At 36.0% G+C, this 23,547-nt stretch overlaps 1 protein-coding gene across 1 annotated transcript in view; it reads right to left on the minus strand.

The window, feature by feature from the left end:
• Positions 1-23,547, minus strand: part of TTC7B (tetratricopeptide repeat domain 7B) — a 154,915-nt gene that overhangs the window by 90,903 nt on the left and 40,465 nt on the right. The window contains exons 5-8 of the mRNA XM_067295614.1: positions 23,310-23,431; positions 7,942-8,020; positions 6,531-6,703; positions 1,066-1,129 (exon numbers count right to left, since the gene is read on the minus strand). Of these exons, the coding sequence (XP_067151715.1) occupies positions 1,066-1,129; positions 6,531-6,703; positions 7,942-8,020; positions 23,310-23,431 (438 nt within the window). The remainder of the gene's footprint in view (positions 1-1,065; positions 1,130-6,530; positions 6,704-7,941; positions 8,021-23,309; positions 23,432-23,547) is intronic.

The following is a 23,547-nucleotide window of genomic DNA, read 5'->3' on the forward strand; positions in this document are numbered from 1 at the left end:
TTTCAGAGGTGAGGGCACAGCGCAACAAAATCAACACATGGTACACAGAAGCATTTGCTCCGTCTAGTTCTCCGGTGACAGATTCTGTCAGGAACACTTCCAGGCAGATCACTAGAAACAAAGTAGTTTGTACTACTGTGTACATGTTTAACTCCACAATAGTCCAGATAAGACTCTGATCACTAAACTGTTCTGATCTTACTTAGCTGTATCAAAACAGAAATTACGCCAAAGAGTTTAAAAGTGTCTAATCACCTATATAAAAGACGGAGTCTCACTGATGTTCAGTGAAACAGACTGTTAAATGATTTCTGAGATTCTAGTGATTCCACCCTCCAGTTTGAAAGACGGTGAAAATTTCAGCTTAAAACTTTTCATTTTTGTCATTTGAGAATATATAACTGACCTTGGATGAGAATGTCAGTATGTGACAGTTGATGGATGATTAATAAAACTGCACTAAAGGAAAAATACATAACCCTGATAAAATGGCACAAGTGGGCGATTGAAAGGAATTGGCTATTGAGGAAATCAGGAGATTAAAAAAAATTACCGCAGCAAAGGCTGCTGTAAATCCTGTACAACTAAAAGTTATTTACAAATTTGAGTGACATCTGAATTTTAATGCACAATGGAAAACAATTTTTGGTGATATATATGTTTATCATGGTCATGTAGTAGTCTTTGGTTTTTGTGTGTACAACAAAAACAACTTACATTTTGAGTCTGTCTGCTGAATGGCAACAGATGGTGTAACAGTGGTTCATACTGATAAGTGATGCCAAGTGAAAGACCTGGTTTTGAGTTCACTTGGCTATGGCTAGAAGGAAGCTAGGTTCAGCTCAGAGACAATGTATTCTGACTTTAAAGGAGAAAGAAACTCCTATTCATAATGCTTTCAGAGCTCTTCCTGCTGGCTCAGAGGAGCAGAAGCTTGAGTTTCAGAAGTAATTGCCTGCTTTCCTAACAGGAAATGAAAGGTAGTAAATAAGTCAAAATCAAGACATGGCAAAAAAATTTCTATTTGCATTAAAAAAAATTAAAGCATTCACCCAATTTACCTACCATAGATTCACTAATAAGCAGCAATAGTAAGGCTTCTTCTGTATTTTCTTGAGGACAAAAGATGCTATTCAAAAGAAAAATTCAATTATTAAAGCTAAACATACTGCTCTTAGGAGTACCTTACACAAATATAGCAAAAACTGGAAGACTTCCAGAAAAGAGAATAGAGAACAACTTACATATGTATAAAAAACAATCAGTTAAAATTCATTTCTTTGCAATGCTCTAAATTTACATTTTAAAAAAAGACATTGGCAAAACAAAGTGAAGAGAACAAAACCACCACAGTTGTCAGAGATGAAGAATACATCCAAATGTCCCCAAATTGTATGCAATTTGACAACTTTTAAACACATATCCATATTTTAACTGGCCTCTGGCACCTAACTATCTGAGATGCATCTACGTCATTGATTCAGAGGTTGACAGCAAGACTCCCTCACAAAAGCAAGGTAACTTTTGTGTTTTAGGCAATATTTGGATAAATACTTTTATAACCTTTTAACCAAGTATGTTTGAGAATTATTTTCCTGTTCACTACTTGAGAAGTTTTAAAATAGAGCCACAGCAGTCGCTGCCTACTTGCCATAACCACTGTTATTTCCAAGCAGTTAAAATATTCATTTCCATTGAAGTACACATTTCCTTATGACTTAATACCAAAGGTTCCCATAGGGCTAGGTTGCAGACTTAACCACTTTCTGTGAACACTGGATGCCTTCTCACTACTTTTGTACGCTGCATCGGGTACATGGACCAGCACAAATTTCTCTCTCTCATAAATAGTGACTGCATTTTAACTCTCCAGATTTTTCTCTCTCAACTGTTTCTGAATCAGCCTAAGTAATATTTCATCTCCATTCAGGTCAATGGTTCCATAGTTAACTGTTTAATAAACGTGGTAAATGACCTATTGCTATTAATAAGCAATTCCTATAGTCCCAAGGCTTGTGCTTAAACTACAATAAATTACTGGCAGGAAAGTAAGCCTGCCTGAGATTAAAGCAACTTTTTTTTTCTTTTTAACGGATCAGAAACTTAGGTAGTAATGAAATCTCTGAAAAGAAATGGAAAGTAAAATGCATTGGATCTCCAGGGTGCTTGAAAGCAAGATTGTGAAAGCATTCTGGTAATACACAGCAAGGAGGACCCAAGGGACTGCATCTCTAAAGATCTGAGGAGAAAGGCAGCCAGGTTGTTTTTATCAGTGCTAGTTGCTCATCAGGTTTTGAAGGAGATTTTTAATTCTCAAAAGACCTATTTTATCTTTTACATAGCAACGAAATTTCAAAACACCGTTACTCATGAATAAGAGCCACCCAGGACAGGGGATGAGGAATGAAAGGAAGCATCAGAGCCAGTTTGGGCTCCCCATTTACCTATCCAGTCTCCAAAGCAGAACAAAGCACCCTGGACGAGGATTTAGCCGGACCAACTGGCAATGGTCCTCAGAAAGCAATGTAACAATTGGAAATAGTTTCTGGGGAAATTACTTTCTCAGAGGATACAGGGAAGATGCCCTGAAGTGAACTACTAAAAAAAAAAAACAAAAACAAAAAACCAAAAAACCCCTCTACTATCAAGAGGAAAGCAAACATTATTTTCTTGTAAATCTTTGAATATATTTTTGTAAAGAGTAATTTCATGCCTGTCTCAAACACTGAAGATCCTCTTCATGCAGAAATTAGGGGGAAATTCCTGTAACTCGTGTATGCAAAAGCTCAATTTAGATGATCAAACTCAGCCTTTTCATGCATGTCCCAAGTACTGCAGGCATAGAAGTGAGGTAGCTCCCAGGTAACATGGCAGAGCAACAGAGATGACCAGAAACATGAAATGCCTGGCAACCAAAGGCAGACCAAGATGTTTTACACAGTTTCAAGTGGGAATAAAGAAAACTGAAGAGGCAATAACACAGAGATCTGTAATATAATAAGTGGTATTAGTCATACTCTATTCACCTTCTTCATAAGAACTGAGGTACACTTAATTAACATCTCAGGCAGCACATTTAAAACCAACCAGTATCTCTCAGATTCACACAGTTGGAGGGTGGGCAAGTACCTAGAAAAGAATTTCCTACAAGTCTGTCCTAGTATACTTTCTCTTAGGTACTTGCCTTTGACCAGTGCTGGAGATGAGATATTAGGCATGACACATCTTGCCTGATCTGGTACCTTTGCTCACTCTGATGCGAGCAAAGAAAGCACGTCTGTCTTGCATGCTGTGTCGAGATTGTGAAAATCCTTGCTTACGTGATCCAAGAGCAGCTAAACTATATTGAACAAAGCCCCGCTTCTGCAAAGAAGCATGTTTCTACAAAAGGATGAGTTGAGAATGAATGAAAAGAACATAAGGTTGAAAGACTGAGCCTGAGAAACCTGCTACAAGTAGTCTGGGTAAGGAAGGAGAATTGCTAGAAGGGCTAGATAAAGGCCATTCTACTTGCTAGTAATAATTATACTATAATTATGTGGGTTTTCTGTTGTATAAAATAATCATTAATGGTGATCTTCAATAAACACAGCTAAGTAACTCAAGTGACTGAAATCTCTTACAGCATATATGCCTTAGTAGTTAATATGAAAGGCTTTTCCATAACACAGCCTTGTTGTTATGTGCAAGAGTCAGTTTCCACAACAGATCACTTACAGAAGCACATCTATCTTAAATTCTGAAGAAATGTTGGTTTTGTTTTAGGATTCACAGTATCTTTATATTGTCTCCTAAAATACTGTCAGAGAGGAACAGACCATTCTTTAGGATTTGCTGTGCGAATCCAGGCAGTTGTTTGAATGTTTAGGAAAATAAGTGACCCAGCATAAGTGATATCTCCTTATAAATTTCCTCAACCAGAATATTAGGAAAAAAGATTAAAAATAGCAGAAACAAGATTCTGCAGAAATGGTTATAGAGAAGAAATTGATGTTCATCCTTTCTTCTGTAAATCCATTTTATGAGATGCTACTGTCCAAGCTGCATGAGCAATTTTCATTTAGTGTAAAGGTTATCAGTAAAACTGACATAGACAGTATAGTCTGTCACCATAAACAGAGGGTTTTAATTTATGTATTTTTTTTTCTTTTTTTTTAAATCAAAGGATGGCTGAAAAATTTCTTTGGCTCTTGAAGGAAAAGCCGTAGGCATGAAGTGAATTGGCCTTCATTTGCCTTATGAAGAAAGATGTATGACAAATGAACTGTTCCTTATCTGTTTCTATATCCAAAATTTGCTCTGAATCATATTAATTCTCAAGTTTAAGATGAGTATATTTAAGATGTGGCCACTACATAGGAATGCTCTTCATAGAGAAACCTAACTTTCACTCTTACAGATTAAAAATCCCCATTGGGCAAGTTCCATCTCCAAATTTAACTGCAAAAATGGAAGTAGCTGCATCACTGACCTAATTTTCATGGCATATCAATAATTGATAAAGCAAGTGTTTGGGCAATATGTGCCTACTTGTAAGTGCAGTGATCAAGGTAAACCCACAAACTAGGTATTTGTTTTACCAAAAAGTTTGGCTGTGGGTAGAGTTTGTTATTTATATACCTGTAGAGAAACACAATAATTCTTTTGGCAAAATGAATGTTCAGCTCTAAGCCTGCAACTTTTTAAAAATTCCAAATGCTGCCTTTTAAAGACTTAACACCCTAGACATAGACAGACAAGACTGGAACTCAAGAATTACTGGGTTTTGATCATAAAGCTAGACAGCATTCACAGAAAATTAAGTCATTTGGAGAAAACAGGTTAAAAAAAAAAAAAACACAGACAATAGCCTCTCTCAAATAACCCCACATCACACCAATTTCACAGAATCACAGAATGTTTGAGGTTGGAAGGAACCTCTGGAGATCACCTGATCCAATTCTCCTGCTCAAAGCAGGGCCAGCTAGAGCAGGTTGCTCAGGGCTGTGCCCAGCTGGGTTTTGAATATCTACAGAGATGGAGCCTCCACAACCTCTCTAGGCAACCTGTTCCAGTGCTAGACTGCCTGTCACCATAAAAAAAGCTTTTTCTTATATTTAAATGGAGTTTCTTGTTTCAGTTTTCTCCAGCTGCATTAACTAGTAAAGCACTCACTGTCATATTGCAGCATACTGAAACATTGACCAGATCATTATCTCCACTGCTATAATCTATTTCTCAGTTCTCTGGTTCACTGTGCTTTCCCATATATATCAAAGCAAGCAGGCAGTAGTTGTTGACTATATTAAATAAGGTGAACCCACAAGGACTTGTGTGTAGAATACAAGTAAAGCAGTGCAAAGATTTTATTGCAGATCATCTAAAACAAGCACACAAAGCGTCATCCTATGAAATTTAATATCAACGAAATAAAAAAGGATGGTGCAGAATGGTTAAGCTTTCATCAACATGATTTGAAATGAACACATTACTTCCATGCAGTGAGCCACATCCAAGTACTGTAATAAACAGCAAAATTTTGTGAAGACACATTTTTTTTGTGATTCAGAAGTGTGACTAAGGAATATGACTTTATCCTAGAAATCAATTTTCATTTGATCAGATATGAATATACAATCAGCTATTACATTTTCAGAGTAAGTTAGTATTTCAAAAACTGGCTATACATGTTTAATACCAATACTAACAGTGATTGGTGTTGAAAAAAACAAAAAGCCACACATTTTCAGGAGGAAAGAGACACACCAAAGCTGCATGAGAATTAACCATAGGATACCACTTATCTGAATAAATGTAAGAAAAAAATCAATAAAAAGGTGACCTCATAGAGAAATTGCAAACCTAGCTTAAGAAGATTAACAGGCAACTCTCTTGGGAAATAAACTCCCTTTGAGATTACTAGAAAAACTGCTACGCATGTTTTTCATTATGTTTCAGTAACAAATTTGAATCCCCATATTGCTAACTCTCCTTTCTATGGCAAAGCAGAACACAGAGGTCTAGAAACAGCACACGGCTTCTAAAATTTTGACACTCAGAATTGTCATTCAATTCAGAAGACAAAGCACATACAGTTCTGCTTTTCCTCCTCTTCAGAAGGATACATTGCAATTCTGCTGTTTCAAAATATTCAGGCAGAAAACCACTTTGAAGCAAGCCACTCATGATGTACACAGCAGAAGTGGTGGAAGAGTGCACAGCTGCATCACTCCAGGTGGCAGAAAGACACCGCCATGCACACTATGACTTCTTTTGCACCCGAGGTGCAAGATGGGCTATTGACTTTAGCATATGCCCCAGTGTAGAACATCATCATGTTCTAGGAAGTGAGGACAAAAAGGTCTCATGCATACAGTGCAAACTTCTCTTTGGAGAAGCAGGTTGTTCTAATTCTCTTTGTGCAATATATATGCACAGCAGGGAAAGAACTTCACATTTCTCAACCCCTACTTCATTTTCAACAATATAAACTAAACTGCACGGTGCACTGAACAACAATTGCAATTTTAGAGATATAAAGTCAGCCATACTTTTCTCCAGTGTATACCCGTGGTCTTCTACTGAGTGCATAATTCTTTGTATTTGAACCTTTCCGAAGTGGATCATCTAGGGGTGACTGGTGAGGAGGGTCTTCCAGTGGATTCCAGTAACTCTGTTCACACATGCCTCGTAACAAAATTTCAGCTAACTGTCTTGCTATCGTCTGTAAAAGTGAGAAATAAATATTTTCCCTAGAAAATGAAGAATAGTCTCGCAAAAACACTAGGATTATTTCAAATAAAGACTAGCAGTGTTGAATATATTTTCTATTAGTTTAAAACATCTAAAATACCAGGCAAACTAGTTTTTGAAAGGCACAAGTACCCACTTGATTCTCTAAACACAAAGGAAAAATAGAACTAACAAATAATTTGGTGATTTTATCTACTAAAGTCCAGATATATATCCACAACTATCAGCTTAACCTGCTTTTTAATGTTTTATACATATGCACACAAGCTATGCTATATGGCAATCCTGAAAAATCAGAGTTTAGTATCTTAGAAACGGTACAATACAATGCAACAGAATGAGAGCAAGCTCTGCATTTCTATCAAAACTGGAAGTATTTCCCAGCAACATATGGGTAATTTAAGCCATGGGCGGTACCATGTAAGCTATATCTTACATCTTTAATTCCTATACCATAAGAAGCCCTTCATCTTTTATTGTATTAATTTTTGTAATATTATTGTTTCCATTAAAGTCTCCTGTTTAATAATTTTAATATGCTCGTTAGGAATCAGTTATTACATGAATTAAGAAAGTAATCACCTTTCTTATTACCACTTTGCAAGTTTTAGAAGTCTGGTATTAAGATATTCATCTAGGACATTTTAAAAATTGTAATTTTCAAGAAAAAGTCTTAGACCTTTACTATATCAAAGATGCAAAAAGATGTGTCACTTCTTTGGTAAAGGCTTACTTTATGATGATATAAATAACAAATCTTTATGACTTTTTCTTTTTTCTTTAAGAGGCTTTATCAAAAAAAAAAGAAATGATAACTAGGTAGCTTTCAACTTAACAGAACACAAGTGGAGATGCTGCTCTCTACCCTCACCCTCACTACATTAAAGAAAGATGAAACACCTGTGAAACTCTGGTAAGTCGTAAACAGGGCAATTGTGATTAAGCTTGAAAATATGGTTAGAGACAACTAGTTTTTAACCATAACAACAAATAAGAAAGAAATAGGGGAAAGATAGTTATCAAACATTCCTTTTTGTACTAATCATTTGCTATAACCATGAAATGTAGCATTTCAAATTGGGGGATAACAGATCCCGATCAATATGCTGTAGTCTGATTATTTGTCTCTAACTCATCCACTATATTTATGCTTTATCTCCCTAATAAAACTCAGATGTTGTAATAGGAATATGGTTTAGTATAACTTACCATTCGCAGATTTTGTGTAGTTCTTGTTTCAACAGCTCTTAATATCTCTCTAAATCTACCAACTCCTCTTGTCAAGTTCCTGTACATAAACATAAAATTTGACAGTATTGCAACTAGGATATAGTAACATTTTAATATATTACTTGATAAACTCACTAAATTCCATGCCATCTTTTTTTTTCCTGCATAATATCTCCCTTCTGTGAAATATATATGCATATATTCATCTGGAAACCCCACCACTGCTTACTGTTGCAACCCCCAACCTCCAATTTAATTGAACAAAGACAAACATTTCCAAAACATAGGTAGCTCAAAAGAAAGAAAACTGAAATAGTACTTGTAAAAGTGACAATCCCAGAAGGGAAAAAAACAAAATTGAAGATGGTCCGGCTACTACAGTAGTTTTAATTTTCAATAATAATCTTGAACACACAAACTTTGAAAAATGCATTCGATTTTATCTGCCTCTTGACACCTTAAAAGAGGGAAATTTAAAATATATATATATTTCTAATGTTCAGTGCAAGTAATGTAAAATCTTTAATTCCTTTCCACACATAAAAGTACGTCTAAGGAGGAGCGAAGCAGCAGGCAAGACGCCAGGTTAGAACAGAGGACTGGGAGACCAGCGCTCCCTTCCCAACTCCAGCGGGCTTTGGGGCTCCCACCCTCCGGGTTCTGTCTATATTTCTTCTACCTCTTCTGCTTAAATAACTTTTGCAAAGAGATGCAAGATCCTCAGAGAACAGCCACCAGATTCATACTAACTAAAAATTTTAGCAGATTGGAACTTTCTTCTGAAACAATAGATTATTTTTCGATTCAAGCCAACGGTCTTGGCAGCTTTATTTTTCCTGATCATCGCACCAGTTCTCAGCTATTTTCTTATTTTTACTTCATTAAAAAAGGGGGGGGGGGATTTAAGAAAATTTTTCTTTTATATTAACACAGCTTATCTTTGACCTGGTGAAAAAAACATGTCAGCTTTTTGCGGTCCTGAACAGCTGAATTCTGCAACCTCAGCACACAACATACAACAGTCATTTCATTCTCCATGTGATTTACTTTCCAAACAGGAAGTGACTCAATCAAAAAAGTGTTTTGTGTTAAATCACTGCTGTTATGTCATATAGTTATATGTGATTGTGTAAGTTGCATAACATTTACATAACATGGGTTCAAAACTGAAAAAGAAACATTACTTATCATGTAAGCTTTTGTAAATAAAGGCATCACTGCACTGCACTGTAGAGGTGATGTTGAAAATGCCCTTCAGAAAAATCAGCATTTTAAGTGTATTTACAGAGGAAGGCATCAATTAGTATAGATAAAAGAAATCCAACTTTTTTTGCACAAATTCTTTCTTTAAAATTTAGTTGCAGCTAGCCTGAAACCAGAATGTTTGAAGAAACTGTCAACGCTAAGACTTTTAGCAGTTTATCTGAAAGCTTAATTCATTTATTTTAACTTTCAGATCACATGACAAAGGGCACATATGTTGTCTTTTATATGATAAAGGATTATCTGTGTTTACTAGAAATTTAAGCTTCCAGCACAGCCAGACATTTTTCACTTAAGTTCACCTTTTAAAATATTTTTATATAAAAGATCATTTCTAAAGAACTAACGTTTCCAAAAAACAAAACCCATAAGAACAACTATTCAAGGTGATCCCAAAACTGATTAGTAAGAAATAATCAGAAATCACACAAGAAATAATGATTGTCTGTAAAAGTCCATGTGTTGCAGCAGACCTTGACCGCAGAAAGGAAACAAAATTTTCATTATTTAAAGCTTTCAATTAGCACCTTCCTAAGAAGAATAATGTTGTGTGTATATCTAACATGGGAGCAATTGCATTAAAGATGTTATTTATTTATTTCATACAAGTCTCTCAATAGCTAACACATACTACACTGATTTCATAGACTAATAAAGTAGTCTCTGAACATTAGTGGGCTTAATTTTCAAAAAACTATGAACTCAATGGACGCTGGATACATTCAGCACCTTTGGAAAGCCAGAATATATACTGTTTTACTAATACCATATGATAAATATGTAAAAGAGTCAAAACGAGATCACTGGAATCCCAACTTTAAGTCCTCTGTTCCGAGTGCAACAGCACACTTCTCAGTACTGGAGCTGTCGCCCAAGGACTGTGCTTCCAATTCACAGATGCATGCCTATAACGAGGCAAAAATAAAAAAATAAAATAAAATAAAAAATAAAAATAAAAAAATAAAAAAATATGCAGGCCAAGAAACTGGAGTGCTCTCTGAAAAACCGTCAGAAAAGAAAAAGAGCAGGGGAAAAGAACCTGCCACCTCAAAAGACTAATTTGCTACTACAGATGAAATATATTCATAGTAAAACTTCAAATCACAGTAATTTAAAACTTTAAAAAACTATGACATAGCAATTTTTTCATACCAAGTTCATGCCTTTTCAAATGTTACAAGAACAACAAAATACACTATGAAAAAGCACATAACTTAAAAATCCTTAAGTCCATCATGACACGTTATTATTAGTTACCTATTACATTTTGGTAAGCATCTAGAAGGGACTAAAATGTGCGACTGAAGTCCTACTGTCTCATGGAAAAAGCAGTAAGATCATCCAGGAAAAAAAATTAAAATGGAATTAGTTTTTGCTTCATAAAGCATTTAACACTGATCCACTGCACAAGTGAAGGAAAACAGAGTACAGTTTAGATTTGTTAAGCATTTTCTACACAAAATGTAATAAAAAAGTACACTGCAAAGCTACAAACTAAATCACCCAAGAATTGAGTTAAATGCTTTGAGAGAAAAGTAATGAAGCAAAATATATCATGAACAATATGGTACATCTCCACACAACACTATTTTTAGCAAAGTACATTTCCTGTATTTGTTAACAGCTTTTAATATCTGGGAGAAAGGGGTGGAGGCTATTCCAGCACCTACCTTTCCTGCCTAGGAAGCACAGACCTTTTACCTGCTTTGCATTACGCTGTGCCTTCACTTCAGCAGTTCCACCCCTTGCTGACCAAATTCCAGAGCAAAAGGGTGGTGTAACATAGAAAACAACATTGCACAGTGTCTGTAAATGATTTTGAGATCCTTTCAAAATTTGGAGAAAAAAAATAAAATAAAGATGTGTTCACACACATTCAGAGCTGACAGACTTTCAGCTGTTTCAGAGCTGACAGGGAGCCCACAGATAGACATTGCTAGCTAGGCACATACACATTTATGTGACTGCCTCCCATCAGGATGCTCTTAAGTCAAGCCCTTTGAATTTCATCTTCCTTATTTTTAATGACAATATTTGCTGTTCTCAATCTTCAAGAAAAAAAAAAGTTTGACTATTCAACGAGCATTGCATCAGTTAAAGACTGAGAACCAGAAGTTTAAAAAGGTATTAGACACTAATCTTCTACCGAAATTCTGTAGGAATCGATTCCTTTAGAACTAATTTACACCTTTGTGTCCCAAACCCCAAAGATTTATATTAGAATAAAATTAATCATTCTAAGTTGACATGCAACATAACTTTCATGCTCCTTTGAAAACTCCAGACTGCATTTCTGTTTAGCATAATAAAAATGTTTTAACTGTGCCTATGCAAAGTTGCTCGCCCCTAAGCAGAGTAAGAGATCAGTAACTGTAGATACAGGATGAAAGAAAGAGCAGGAAGACAATTTAGGACCAGTAAGGACTGGCTTTCAGCGCAGGATCAGAAAAACTGAATGTAGGCATGCAGGCTAGCAGTAGCAAACTTTTGGTACAGACATACTTGACACCACCACCACAAATACTTGTTGTTTCAGAAGCACATTTGGCACCAGACACCTAATCCTTGCCATTAATAGTCCAGGTATACCTCACACCCCAGATTAAATCTTTTGCATATTCATAAATCTCTCTCATCTTTGAGGGGTTTTTTTTTGTTTTGTTTTTGTTTTGTTTTGTTTTACAGGAAAGGAAGAAAGAAACTGCTCAAAGTGATCCATAGACAGCCAGAAACAATCAAGGAAAGTAAATACTAGGTGGCACAGAGAAGCAGGCCTTCCTGGGAAGACGTTAGGACAGCAGAACAGACACTATGCCCTATAGCAAAGGGAGCAAGTTCTAGTCACAATATATTCAAACCAGGCTAGGAAAGAAATGTTTTACAGATAACCTCAAAAAGGTTGATAAGATTAATTTACTTTGTATTTACAATATATTTTGATAATGGTATCTTCTCCATTATTATGGCAACTGTTTATCATGTAATTTTTCTTATGCTTATCAATAAAAAAAGGTTTAGACTAAACATTACCTTTTGTAGCTTAAGCATGGAATTAGAATAACTTTTGCTTAGTGAGCCTAAACCAAGTCTCCCATGCTGTGCAGATCAGCTGCTAAATTGCAGGTACTTCTCCCATTCAAGAGGTAAAACTATATCCAGAACCACACAAATAGACTAAGTTTCTTATACTAGCCTAACTATTACCTCATTACTAAGGCTTACTTTATCTCATTTAGAAATACTCATGTTTTAAAAGAAAAAACAAAAATAACAATGAAATCTAGATGGATCCATTAAAGTGATGAAGTATAAATTGCTTTTGGAATTGATCCCATTTCCCAAACGTTCTCTCCCTATACACAGGAAAGGGAATATAACATTTGAAAACTCAATGGTACATTGTAGGTTTTAAAGTTTGCTTTCTTCACCAATTCATAGCAAAGAAAAATGCATGTGTTTTCATCCCTCAGCAGACTAGTTGTCCAGCTTGGAGTGAGGGCCGGCGAAATTCCCACTATGTGTGCCAGTCGGAGGAGAGGTGTTCTAGTAACCCAGGTGAGAGCTGCGTGTTCACAACGCAGTTCTACTGAAACGATCATAAGAACAATTTCATTCCACGCACTCTAGCTAGTAACTTACAGCCACGAACAGTAATCTACACCATATTAAGACCAAAAGTGCTTTTACAATTAATCAACTTACTGCATAAACATAAGGCAAGGAATTTGACGAATTAACAGTGCAACTTTTCAGCAGTAACAGAACACCACCCTAATACTCCAAGACATGCCATTTACAATACTAAAGCAATATATTGCTCTATGTATCCTTAAAAAGGCAAATTAAAAAAAAAAAACAAAAAAAAACACCACGCACTAAGATCCCTGTGGCTTCCTGCAATAGCAGTATTAAAGGCCTGACCAAACAGACAACACTAAATGTTCTGCTAAACTGATGATACTTCAGATAGCTGTGACTAATGTCTCTGTCTGTTTTCCCTCAGGTTTAAGGGGGGGGGGGGAACAGAGTAATTTTATGAACAATTACAAAAATCATGGATCTGTTGCGATCCAAGTCAATTCAAGCAAACAAGCCAGGTAAGGTTTAGATGTGTCTCCAGAAGGTGACACAGTTACAACTTCGGACAATTCAATAATTTTCCTCTGCATTTTTCCCCCACTTCAGCTCCTTCTTTCATACTTTTTACATGGAATACTACAGTAGTGGGAGAATATTCACACAAAACATTGATTATCACTAGATATTACTTTAAACTAGAAGTAGGAAATCCTTTATTTCCTTCCATAATCTAAACTACTCTTTTTAAGCATACTTTTTTTTTTTTTTTAAAAAAAACATCTTGCACTTTTCATTTTATCCATTGTTAACTCATGCAGTAAGAAAATCCCAGGTATTTGAAATTCACTCCACAAAAGATCATGTTTGCTTGACTGAAGTTTTGGCTTATAAACGAAACACCTTCAGTTTGCCATTACTGCTACATAAATCATTAACTATTTGAAACAGCCTATTTAAGCAGCAATTCTTTCAGAACACACAGTAACAAGACACATGTCTAAACAGCCTAAATTTATGTTCAGCTACTTTTGTCTTGCAGATCCTAATCTCATGCATTTGAAATGAAAACACTTCTTATGGTGTAGCCTGCAGTTCCACAGATAGCTGAGCTTACCTGATGGTTCGCTACCGAAAAGGGAAGGTCTCATTCTCCCCATCTTCCTCCCCCGGTACACGTTCCCTTTTTCCTCCCTTCTTCCTCCTCCGCATCTCCCTACGCTCTTTTGCACGGTCCTGTCCTTGCCTCACACCAGCACTAGCCATTATGAGACCTTCCTGCGGATCAGTTCATCTCACCAGAATGATAGAAAGCTATATGGTCTTTTGCAGAGTTTGTTTTCTGCCATTGCGGAGAGTGAAATGAGTTCACAGAAGGGCCAAACAAGCACCAGAATCAACAGAAAGCAAACAGGGAAAACGCACGCCAGGAGCATGGGGTAGGGGAAGGCGGCAGCAGACAACGCCACTTGACAGTGTCAGGAAGCTGCGCGCTTTGCTTACATCGCTTCACACCACCACCACAGCTCCCTTCCAGGACGTTGCATATGCGTGCGGATATTTTGTTTTAGTAACAGATTCAACTATTAAGGCACAAAGACCAGATTCATAAAAGGACGTCTCCAGTTACAGGAGACAGTAGGTTAGAAGTCTTGCCCTTCACCTCTGAGTATTTTGCCAGTTTCTCTTTTCAAGCAAAGATCTAGTCAAAGGAGAAGCAGGGGTAGATTAAGAAGGTACCAAGGAAAACCATAGACAAAAAAAAATATTATTTTTTTTTATTCACAAAAAGAAAGCACTGAACATGCCAAAACTAGTTTTACTAAGGAAATAAGTTAACAGAGGGAATAACGTAGACAGAATTTACTGTTAATTATTAACATGGTATTACATGTCAGTCAATCTGTATGATCCTAAATTTCATAGAAGTATTTTATCTGTATTGAAAAGAAACTTAAAAAAATAAATACAGAACTAGAAGGAAGAATGGGTAACCCAAGAGCGATTTTCTTTAGCATACTAAATGGAAGATACAGGAGGTCACCCAGTTTGTAAATGTGGAGAACTTAGCTGGCTGAACACCTGCAGGGTTTTACAACTTGTCCTAAAGACACAAAGGTCAGAAAAGAGCAGCAGAAACCACACAGAAGAAGTATACGGAGATAAGGTACAAGATTTTAAGCCACAAGAAAACAGCTGGGATACATCAATGAAAGAGCAACAGTTGATAGAAGACAAAAAGCTAATACAGATCAACTATTTAGCCAGAAACATCGCTGAGCAACAAAAAGGAGGCCAAAGCCCGAGGGCTGCACATGGCTCAGCCCTCGGTCCTCTCAGTGGCAATACAGGGGAAAAGAAAGGGGCAAGGGAAGAAAGTCACCTTTTCAATAAGGTCAAACCCGGGACAGCGCTTAAAAGAACTGAGCCGCGTTGTGGAGGGGGGATTCACTGAAGAAAGCACATCATCTTCCACTAGTTTAAGTTGCTTAAGTGCCTTTTACTTATCAGTCCAGTTAAGAGTCTTATCCTTTTATTGCCAACTCTTGCTATCAGACTTATATTAAAACAAAGCAGAGTGGAGGAGACTTCCTTTTCTCTTTTGCATTACAACAGCGGTTCTGAAAATGCTTACTAAGCTCTCTCATTTTTATATTTTCAAAATTAATCATGAACACTGCCATTTAACTGGAAATGTTAATTTGGGGAAAAGTACAGAAATGGAGACAAAAAAACCCTCCATATCCATATTATATACAGCTCATTTTATGTATTGTATCTGTCGTAGATAGGAAAAGCATATGCAAACACTTAAAAAATATATGAGCAGAATATTTATTAGTAATCACTGTTGCTTATGCCGCTGCTCTGCGTACAGACTTCTGGTAAGAATTCCCCCGCATTAGTGAGCCTGAGGCTCACAGCAACACTTCCTTCAGGGAGGAGAGCACACAAAGACCTCTAAAACCCATCTTGCTAATAGTCTTATAAAAACAGAGTAAAATGAGTCAGATTATTTCACTGCTGAGTTGCTTACCAGGCACACGCCTGTTTGAATGTGATCTCTGATGTGCTACTTATTTCCAAAGAAATTCAATTTTAAAATACCCACACAGTAGTAACATAGGGATTTGACAGCAGTAAAACAGAAAGGCATTAAAAAACAGTAAAAATTACCCATACATATGCACTACACTTATACACAAGAGAGAAAATGTGCAAGGGCATTACCATACACTTGGAGAAGGAAGTGTTACCTTCTACTTCTCATGCTTAAAATACAGTGCATAAAATGGGAGTTCAGAAAAAGGTTACTTGAGAAAAGTAGGCCAACACAGGAAAGAGAATTTGGGAGGCAGAAGAGGAATCAGATCTGATACATCTACCAAACTCAAATCGCCAGAGTACAGGGAAACATCGTATTTCAATACTAACCCCAAAATGCCTGCAAGTCAACAAAATATTGCAAGCCCTCCTCAGCAAATATGCACTATCCTGATGGTTATATATTTGAAAAGAAAGGATACGAAACTGGGAGGTGGGAAGGGGGATTTTTCAGTATTCACCTGAAAACACAGGAGGAGCAAAGCTTACCTGCCTTTCAATCTTCTAGGCAACTAGAGCTGCTGTAACATATATTGCGTTTCCAAAATATTTACAGTAGATAGCTTTGACTCTCACCACCTTCAATTTAATCTTGATTTAATGTTAAATATTTAGACTACTGCTGAAACATCCCACAAAATAAGCAACTTTGTAAATTCTGTTTGGCTAGTTACACAGAAATCATTTGAGTAATGGACACTTTGAAAAGTGATGAATTTTGAAGTGCCCTTAATTTCAATATTGAAGGAAAACAGAGCCACAGTCTGCAAACATCTGCACTGCATTCAGTTTCTCTTAGCACCATACCAGCATTCTGCTCATTGTACCAGCACGTCAAGTTATTCAAAACTCATAATTTGATTGCTATGGCACTGCCTATAGCTTACAGTCAAGTGGGCTAGTTTTGAAGAGTCAAATACTGTAATTTGGTATACCTGTGCAAAAATAGCTTCATAATAATTATTACCATTTAAATAAAGATGAACCCAGCCCTAGTACGAGTCTTTTTACAGCTCTGAACACCTAATTAACCACTCAGTTCTTCCAAGAGCCAGTTTCCTTCATCACCACTGTGACTGCAACACATGCTCGTAGGCCCACCGGCTGCACTCTTCCCAGCGCAAACCTACCTGAATGCTTAGCACATCAGTTTCTGCTACTACGGTGAGGAAATTTAACACCAATTAGTCCTCCCACCTGCTAATTATTTTTTTTTTCCTTTAGAAGTTAATGGGTCAATTAATATTTTTGTAGTTAAAACTGGCAACTTCCAACATTTTTAATCTGTTCAAGAACAGGATTTTAATATGAACAAAGAACTTGCATAATTAGTAACTTGTATTTCAAAATACTGAAAAGCTCCATGTTAAACTACTACTAAAATTTTAATAAAAATAGCCAAAAGGTACATTCGTGGAACAAAAAATTCCTCTTGTTGAAAGTAACTATCATCATCTAGATAGAGCAACTAACTGCCCTTTGGAGAAAAGTCAGTATTAATGAAAAGAAACTCAAAAGACTCTTAACTAGTTGTACGTTACTACAGTTCACATTCTGGTGATATGTCTCATTTATTGATATAATCTTATTTATTGACCATTGTTCACACAATATCTAGGCCCCAAACTTCATCAGAATTTGAATCTCCATCCTTGGAGATCTTCCAAACAATTGGCCAAGGCCCCGAGTAACCTGCTTAGCGCAGGGCAGCTCAGAGCCAGGCCGTGCATCAGACGTCCTCCCAAAGTCCCTTCCAGCCTGTATTATTCTACGAATCCTTACCTGGTAAGTTGCATGAAAAGGGACAAAAGAGAAAAGAAAGCAAAACTGCAGGAATAACCACACCATGTAATGCCAAAAGTAGAGTGTTCTTTAGAACAATGTCACAGCCAGGAAAGGAAATTAAGATAGATGGATGAAGCAGTAAAGCAAGCACTTTTGGAGGGGCAGGAGGAGGACACTAAACATTCCCTCTCCAATTTAAGGCTACAAATACCATTTTGTGTGCTGCCATTACAACACAATATAAAAAACAAAACCTGAAATTTGATGCTTGCAATCATGAGTAGCAGCCATAGTAAGCAAGAATTGTAATACATTGGCTAAAAAACACCAGGCTTATCTTCTCCGACAAACTGAGCTAGAGGCTGAATTACAACTGCAAATTATTAAAGTCAAAATTCAAGATTAACTCAGATACTAACATCGTTCTTTTAGAGTTTTATATAACAGTAATTGTTACAAATGTTATTGAAAATTAATTTGAATAAAAATGATTCCTTCATGTGTATATTCAGCTTAGTCCTTCATGCTAAACTGACCAATTTTCTATATATAACTTCACAGTGGAATCTTATTTTAAACTGTTGAAGTTAAGACAAGTCAGAACAAGTAAACACAACACAAGGACAAGAAAAGAGAAACCCTTCTTGACAGATTATTTTATCTGAATCTGCGAGGGAATAACAATTTCCCCTCACGTTCAGACATACTGTGTTTTTCAGTGAGAACTAACATAGTAAGAACAGAATCTTAAGTAAAGGTGATGAAAGCTTCTGATATGACAGATATTAAAGTCTTTTTTGAAACTAATTTTTCGTAGTCAAACAGTGATTTTTTTCCATATCTAAAATATATTCTGGCTTAGTTTCCTAACTACAAAAATATGCCAACAGTTACCTCCATTATAAAGTTGTTTTCAAAACTGTAATTTCCAGTTTACTTTCAAATACAGCAGTGATATTTCATGTATCAAGAATGTGAAACTTCACAGCATTTTAATGTTTTTGTATTTCATCTTATTTCTATTTTTTCATTAAGGACCTATTTGGTTTGAGACTGATGAAGGGTATGCAACAAGATCTGAACACATTCAGGGGGTGATAAATAGCACTGTATTCTAACATGAGGTGGCAAAATAATGCCTCAGGAGTCTCTTGATGTGCATTTATGCCGAGCATTTTCATCAATCCTCCTCCCAGATTTCATCACTGGAAAAACTCCAGAGCAAGCAAAGTATAGGAGTAGATGGGCAATAGAAGTACCAGTGGATCTTTCCATCCATTCTCCATCACTAACCCAAAAGATATATTCCTGCAAATGTCATGGCAGGGAGAAAAAAAATAAATTTAAAGAAAACTTCTACATAGGCAAGTCTTTAACATCAGTAACTCAAAGAAGTGACTGAAAATTGACAACAGTTCCAGGAAAGGCCACAAACAGGCAGCAGCTGGGAGGGGAACAACCACACCAGTCAGACCATAGAACAACATAAGCTGCTCTGGAACTACCTTCTCAAAAGCTAAGAGGCTTTTCTGGTCAGCTCTCATCCAGTGATTAGTCCAACAAGAAATCCAAAAGGATCTTACCTCAACTCTAAGGTTACTTTATAATAGTGCGGAAGTAAGATCTTCCTTTCTCCTCTCTCACTTTCTCCATTTAGTCCCTCCTCCTGCATTGTGCTTGTCCAACATTTTGCGAGCCAAGAAAACTCATTTATGTGCAGAAAAAAATATTTCTTTTTTGTTGGGTTAGCTTGCTATTGGCAAAAAGGAAATCTCTGAGTCACTATACTTTGTGAGGAGGACAGGGAAGGTCTGCCAGCACACAAGTACAGGCACTACGAGGAGAACAGCTCTGGTCAGGTCCCCCAAGCTTTGATTCAGCGTGTGAACTGTGATGGAGATCAGGCTAAGTTGCAGGAGCAATATCCTTGGAGAAGGTGCGACATATAGGAGACACTACAACAGAGCTCTAAAGATTAGCTAAGTTTGGGATTTACATGATGGCCACCTGCTTTTGGACTGCAACCAAAAAGTTCTCTCACTTTAAAAGCATACATAGCTAGTATTTTTCTAGACATTGCTACCTCAAACAAACAAACAAAAAAAAATTTACAAGTTAAGTTTTCTGAAAGCATGTTTATCTTACAACATGAATACAAAGCAAAGAAAATACTAGGACACAGGGATTACTGGGTACATAAAATGCTGTCCTTTCTTTCTCAGGGGCATTTTACTCAAAAATAGCTATATTAAAGTCTTAATGTCAAAGTTCTGTAGTTCATAGCTTTTCTTGGCACAATACCAGGGCTTTGAAATCATCCTTCAATTTGAGCTTACAGCAAAACTACTAGACTAGATGGAAGTTGTGTAATCAACCAGAGAAACATTTAAAGTTACATATTTTAGATTAAAAAAAAAAAAGGGCACATAAAGCTACTTTTAGTTTCCAAACAACTTCCTTACTTCTCTGTAACTCATTTCAAACTAGAGTCTTTCCTCTGCTCCCAAGTGAAACGCGAGCATGTAGTTTTTCAGTCTTTACTTAAATTCAGTACATTTTGGAAGAAAACACTAATTTCAGATTTGTGTCTTAATAGAGCATTAAAGTAACATTTTTCTGTTCAGCATATGGCCACTTTTTTCCTGGGGATAATTGCTTTTCCATGTATTTCAAATGCTGGCACTTAGCAGTTAGGCTTCAGAGGTTTCAAACACTTCATAATTTTTCATACAAGAACTTACTTTCTTGACTTAAAAGAAAATCTCTGTACAATTAGTGAGCAAAGGGGCAATTTAAAGTGGATCAACTGGCATTCCAGGTAAGCAGCAATCCCCTCTACATTACTGACAGCATAAAAGTTGTCTTATTTCCTCTTTTAGTTTGTAACTGGCACACACACCACAATAGTACAATTTTTACGGCCCAAGCATTTTTATCTCTAGTGGAAGAAGAGTAATTAAAAGCAGCAATTAACCAACTAGCCCCAAAACTTGCAACAAATTTCATAGCAAAAGCCATTCAAACAAATTATTTCAACTCCCCAGCAGATTCAAGTCATGTTTATTAGTACTTATTGGAGCTGAACTCAAGTCTTAAACACAAAAAACCACTTATCCATTTACTGTTATCCATTTTCCCAACCATTATCAGATCCTATCAGCATGCTCTAATGCATAAATTACTATAGCTATTATGCTAGTTAAGATAAAAAGATAAACATTTGAACTGACTCAAAACAATGCCAGATTATAGTTAAATGAAAGTTACTTTTATTTCAGGATTTATTCTTCTTAGTGTAAGCCTCACTTCCTTAACATACACAAGGAAGAGATTGCATTGCATTGCAATATGAAGATGGTGGATTTAATCTGCCTCCAAAATCAGACAGACATTTTTCTTCTCCTTCTCCCCCATCACACACAAGCAGTTAAACTCTAGCAATTCCCTAATCCTCCTCCACAGGATTCAAATCCTTTCAATACCAATAGCTTCAATGGCAACAAAGCTTATTTATAACAAATATGTTTCCATTTCTAAACTGCCTGTCTTAAAAATACCTGTTTCCTATGCTTGACAATATTCATATAATCTTTACAATTATAGATTAAAACAAAATTTGAAGCATGTTGCAAAGCTTAATGAAAAGATCTTAAATCTGATTTCTATATACCTAACGAGGATAGATGGCAAGCTCAAAAATACAGTGAAGCAACTTTGAAATAAATACATTCAAAAGCATGCTTTAAGTTTGTCACTATTAGAAATATATATATATATATATATATATATAAAAAGAATTAAAGTAGCAGTTTTCTGTTCAGTTATGGTAAATTCAAGATGAAAACAAAAAGAAGGGACCCAGCAAAGCACCATAAGTAGAGGCCTGGAGCAATGACTATATTAGGAAATCTTGGAAGAACTGAAACAGGCTCCAAATTGAGGAAGGAGCCTAAAGGATATAATGGCAGCAATATGTAAAATAATGATTGGCACAGAATTATTTTTCCTAACACCTCATTTTCTCTCCCACTAAGAAGAAATTTATAATTAAAAATAATTAAAAATCTAATGCATAATTAACTTGTAAGGTACAAGCAACCATTATAATAAAGACTCAAAAAAACTGACTATATATTTATGTAGGAGTTAACACTAATAGTTTCCCTATGTGGGACTAAAGCATACATGGAATGCAACCCACCACCTTCTTTCAAAGCTTATGCCAGACCAGCTATGGTCTAGGAAAACAAAAACTCCTCTACAGGCTCCACTATAACCCACTGCACAACTGGGGTGTGTGTGTGTGTGTGTGTGTGTGTGTGTGTGTGTGTTAATTGATCTTACTCCACTTTTTCCAGTATTGATTGCTCTTAGGCACAAAATGTCAGATTAAATGGACCGCTTCCATTCCTGGCATTCAATCAAAATTCTTCAAAAATATTGAATTTTTACCTTATTCCTTACCATAACTGCCACTGAGATTCTTTCGATATTTGTATTTCAGCTATCTTTGTACAGGCATAAAAACAGGAACTTTATTTTTAGCTCTGGTAAATGAAAATTGGAACTTCCAGAACATTCCATTCCTCCCACAATTAAGTGATGAAAACAGAACTAAAACATAACTCCCAGATCATGCATTATTCGGGCAGTACTTCATTACTTTAAGAATGAGATTTCTACAGTTCAGTGACTATTTCCACACTGACATCCCTGAACAGTTTCAAAACTTGAAGGTCTTTTTGTCAACCAACCATCTCTGCTAAAATTACATTAAAGTCTCGAACTCTTTACAGACACTGTAAATTTTCCTTCATTTCCTGCTTATGTATTTGAAAGCTTAACATTTTTGGTATAAAAAGGTAGTCCTACCAAAAGTGCCAATATTTCAATCAAACCATGTTTCCTCATGAAATAAGAAACACTGCAAACCAATCGTTAAACAACTAACTGCTTTCAACAACAAATGTCAGAAATGTACTTAAAAACCTTTTGTGCCAAGTTTCAAAGCTCTTAAAAATGAATAGAGGGTTGCATTCCTTTTTTTATTTTCTGTAATGTCTGGATTTTTAGATATTTAACAGGAGCCTTTTGCTATGAATGACCTCCCATGCAGAGTCTAAAAGGATCTATAGAGTAGGAACAATAGAGATTGTATGGATACATACTGTCGATCTTCATGCACATTTATCCTGCAGCATAATGTTAAAATAAGTGATAACTGAACAGATTTGGAAAAAAGTTACAAAATCAAAATTATAAAAATTGAGAATTGCAGTTTGCTTTCAATCACTTCCTAAGAGTATCTACCAACAAAGCATACGAAAATACCTTAAACTTGTAACTATTCCTTGAAATTCAAGTTCTCATATTTAATAAAAAGTAAAAATATTAGGTTCTTTGGTTCACATACTTTCATTAAAAGATTTAACAAAATTTAAATAAATACAGTATGGAAAGTCTCATTATTTCAATCAAAATGTTACTGCCTTATTAATAAGAGGCCTCATGATCCCACAATCCACAATTGTTAAGAACAACTACACCCAGTAAAAACAAAAAACACAGTAAAAACAAAAAACCCAAACCAAGACAAGAACACATAAGTCAAATCTTACCCGTTCTTGAAATATAAAACATGTGCTCTTTGAAGTCCTGTTTCCAAGAAAAAGCCAAGTTCTTGTTCCTGTGCAGCAGGCCCTGGCTTAGGGCTCCTGTTTTGTATGTTGGTATTAATTACCTAAGAGAACAAAAGAAGTAAAATCATATTTAGGAAAAAAAAAAAAAAAAACCAACTCAAGTTCCATGAAGTTTTACACAGAAGCTGATACTTAACATTGGAGAAGTCTTTTTTTA

This window comes from Apteryx mantelli, chromosome 4 (assembly GCF_036417845.1).
Source record: "Apteryx mantelli isolate bAptMan1 chromosome 4, bAptMan1.hap1, whole genome shotgun sequence".
In the NCBI taxonomy this organism is placed as follows: domain Eukaryota; kingdom Metazoa; phylum Chordata; class Aves; order Apterygiformes; family Apterygidae; genus Apteryx; species Apteryx mantelli.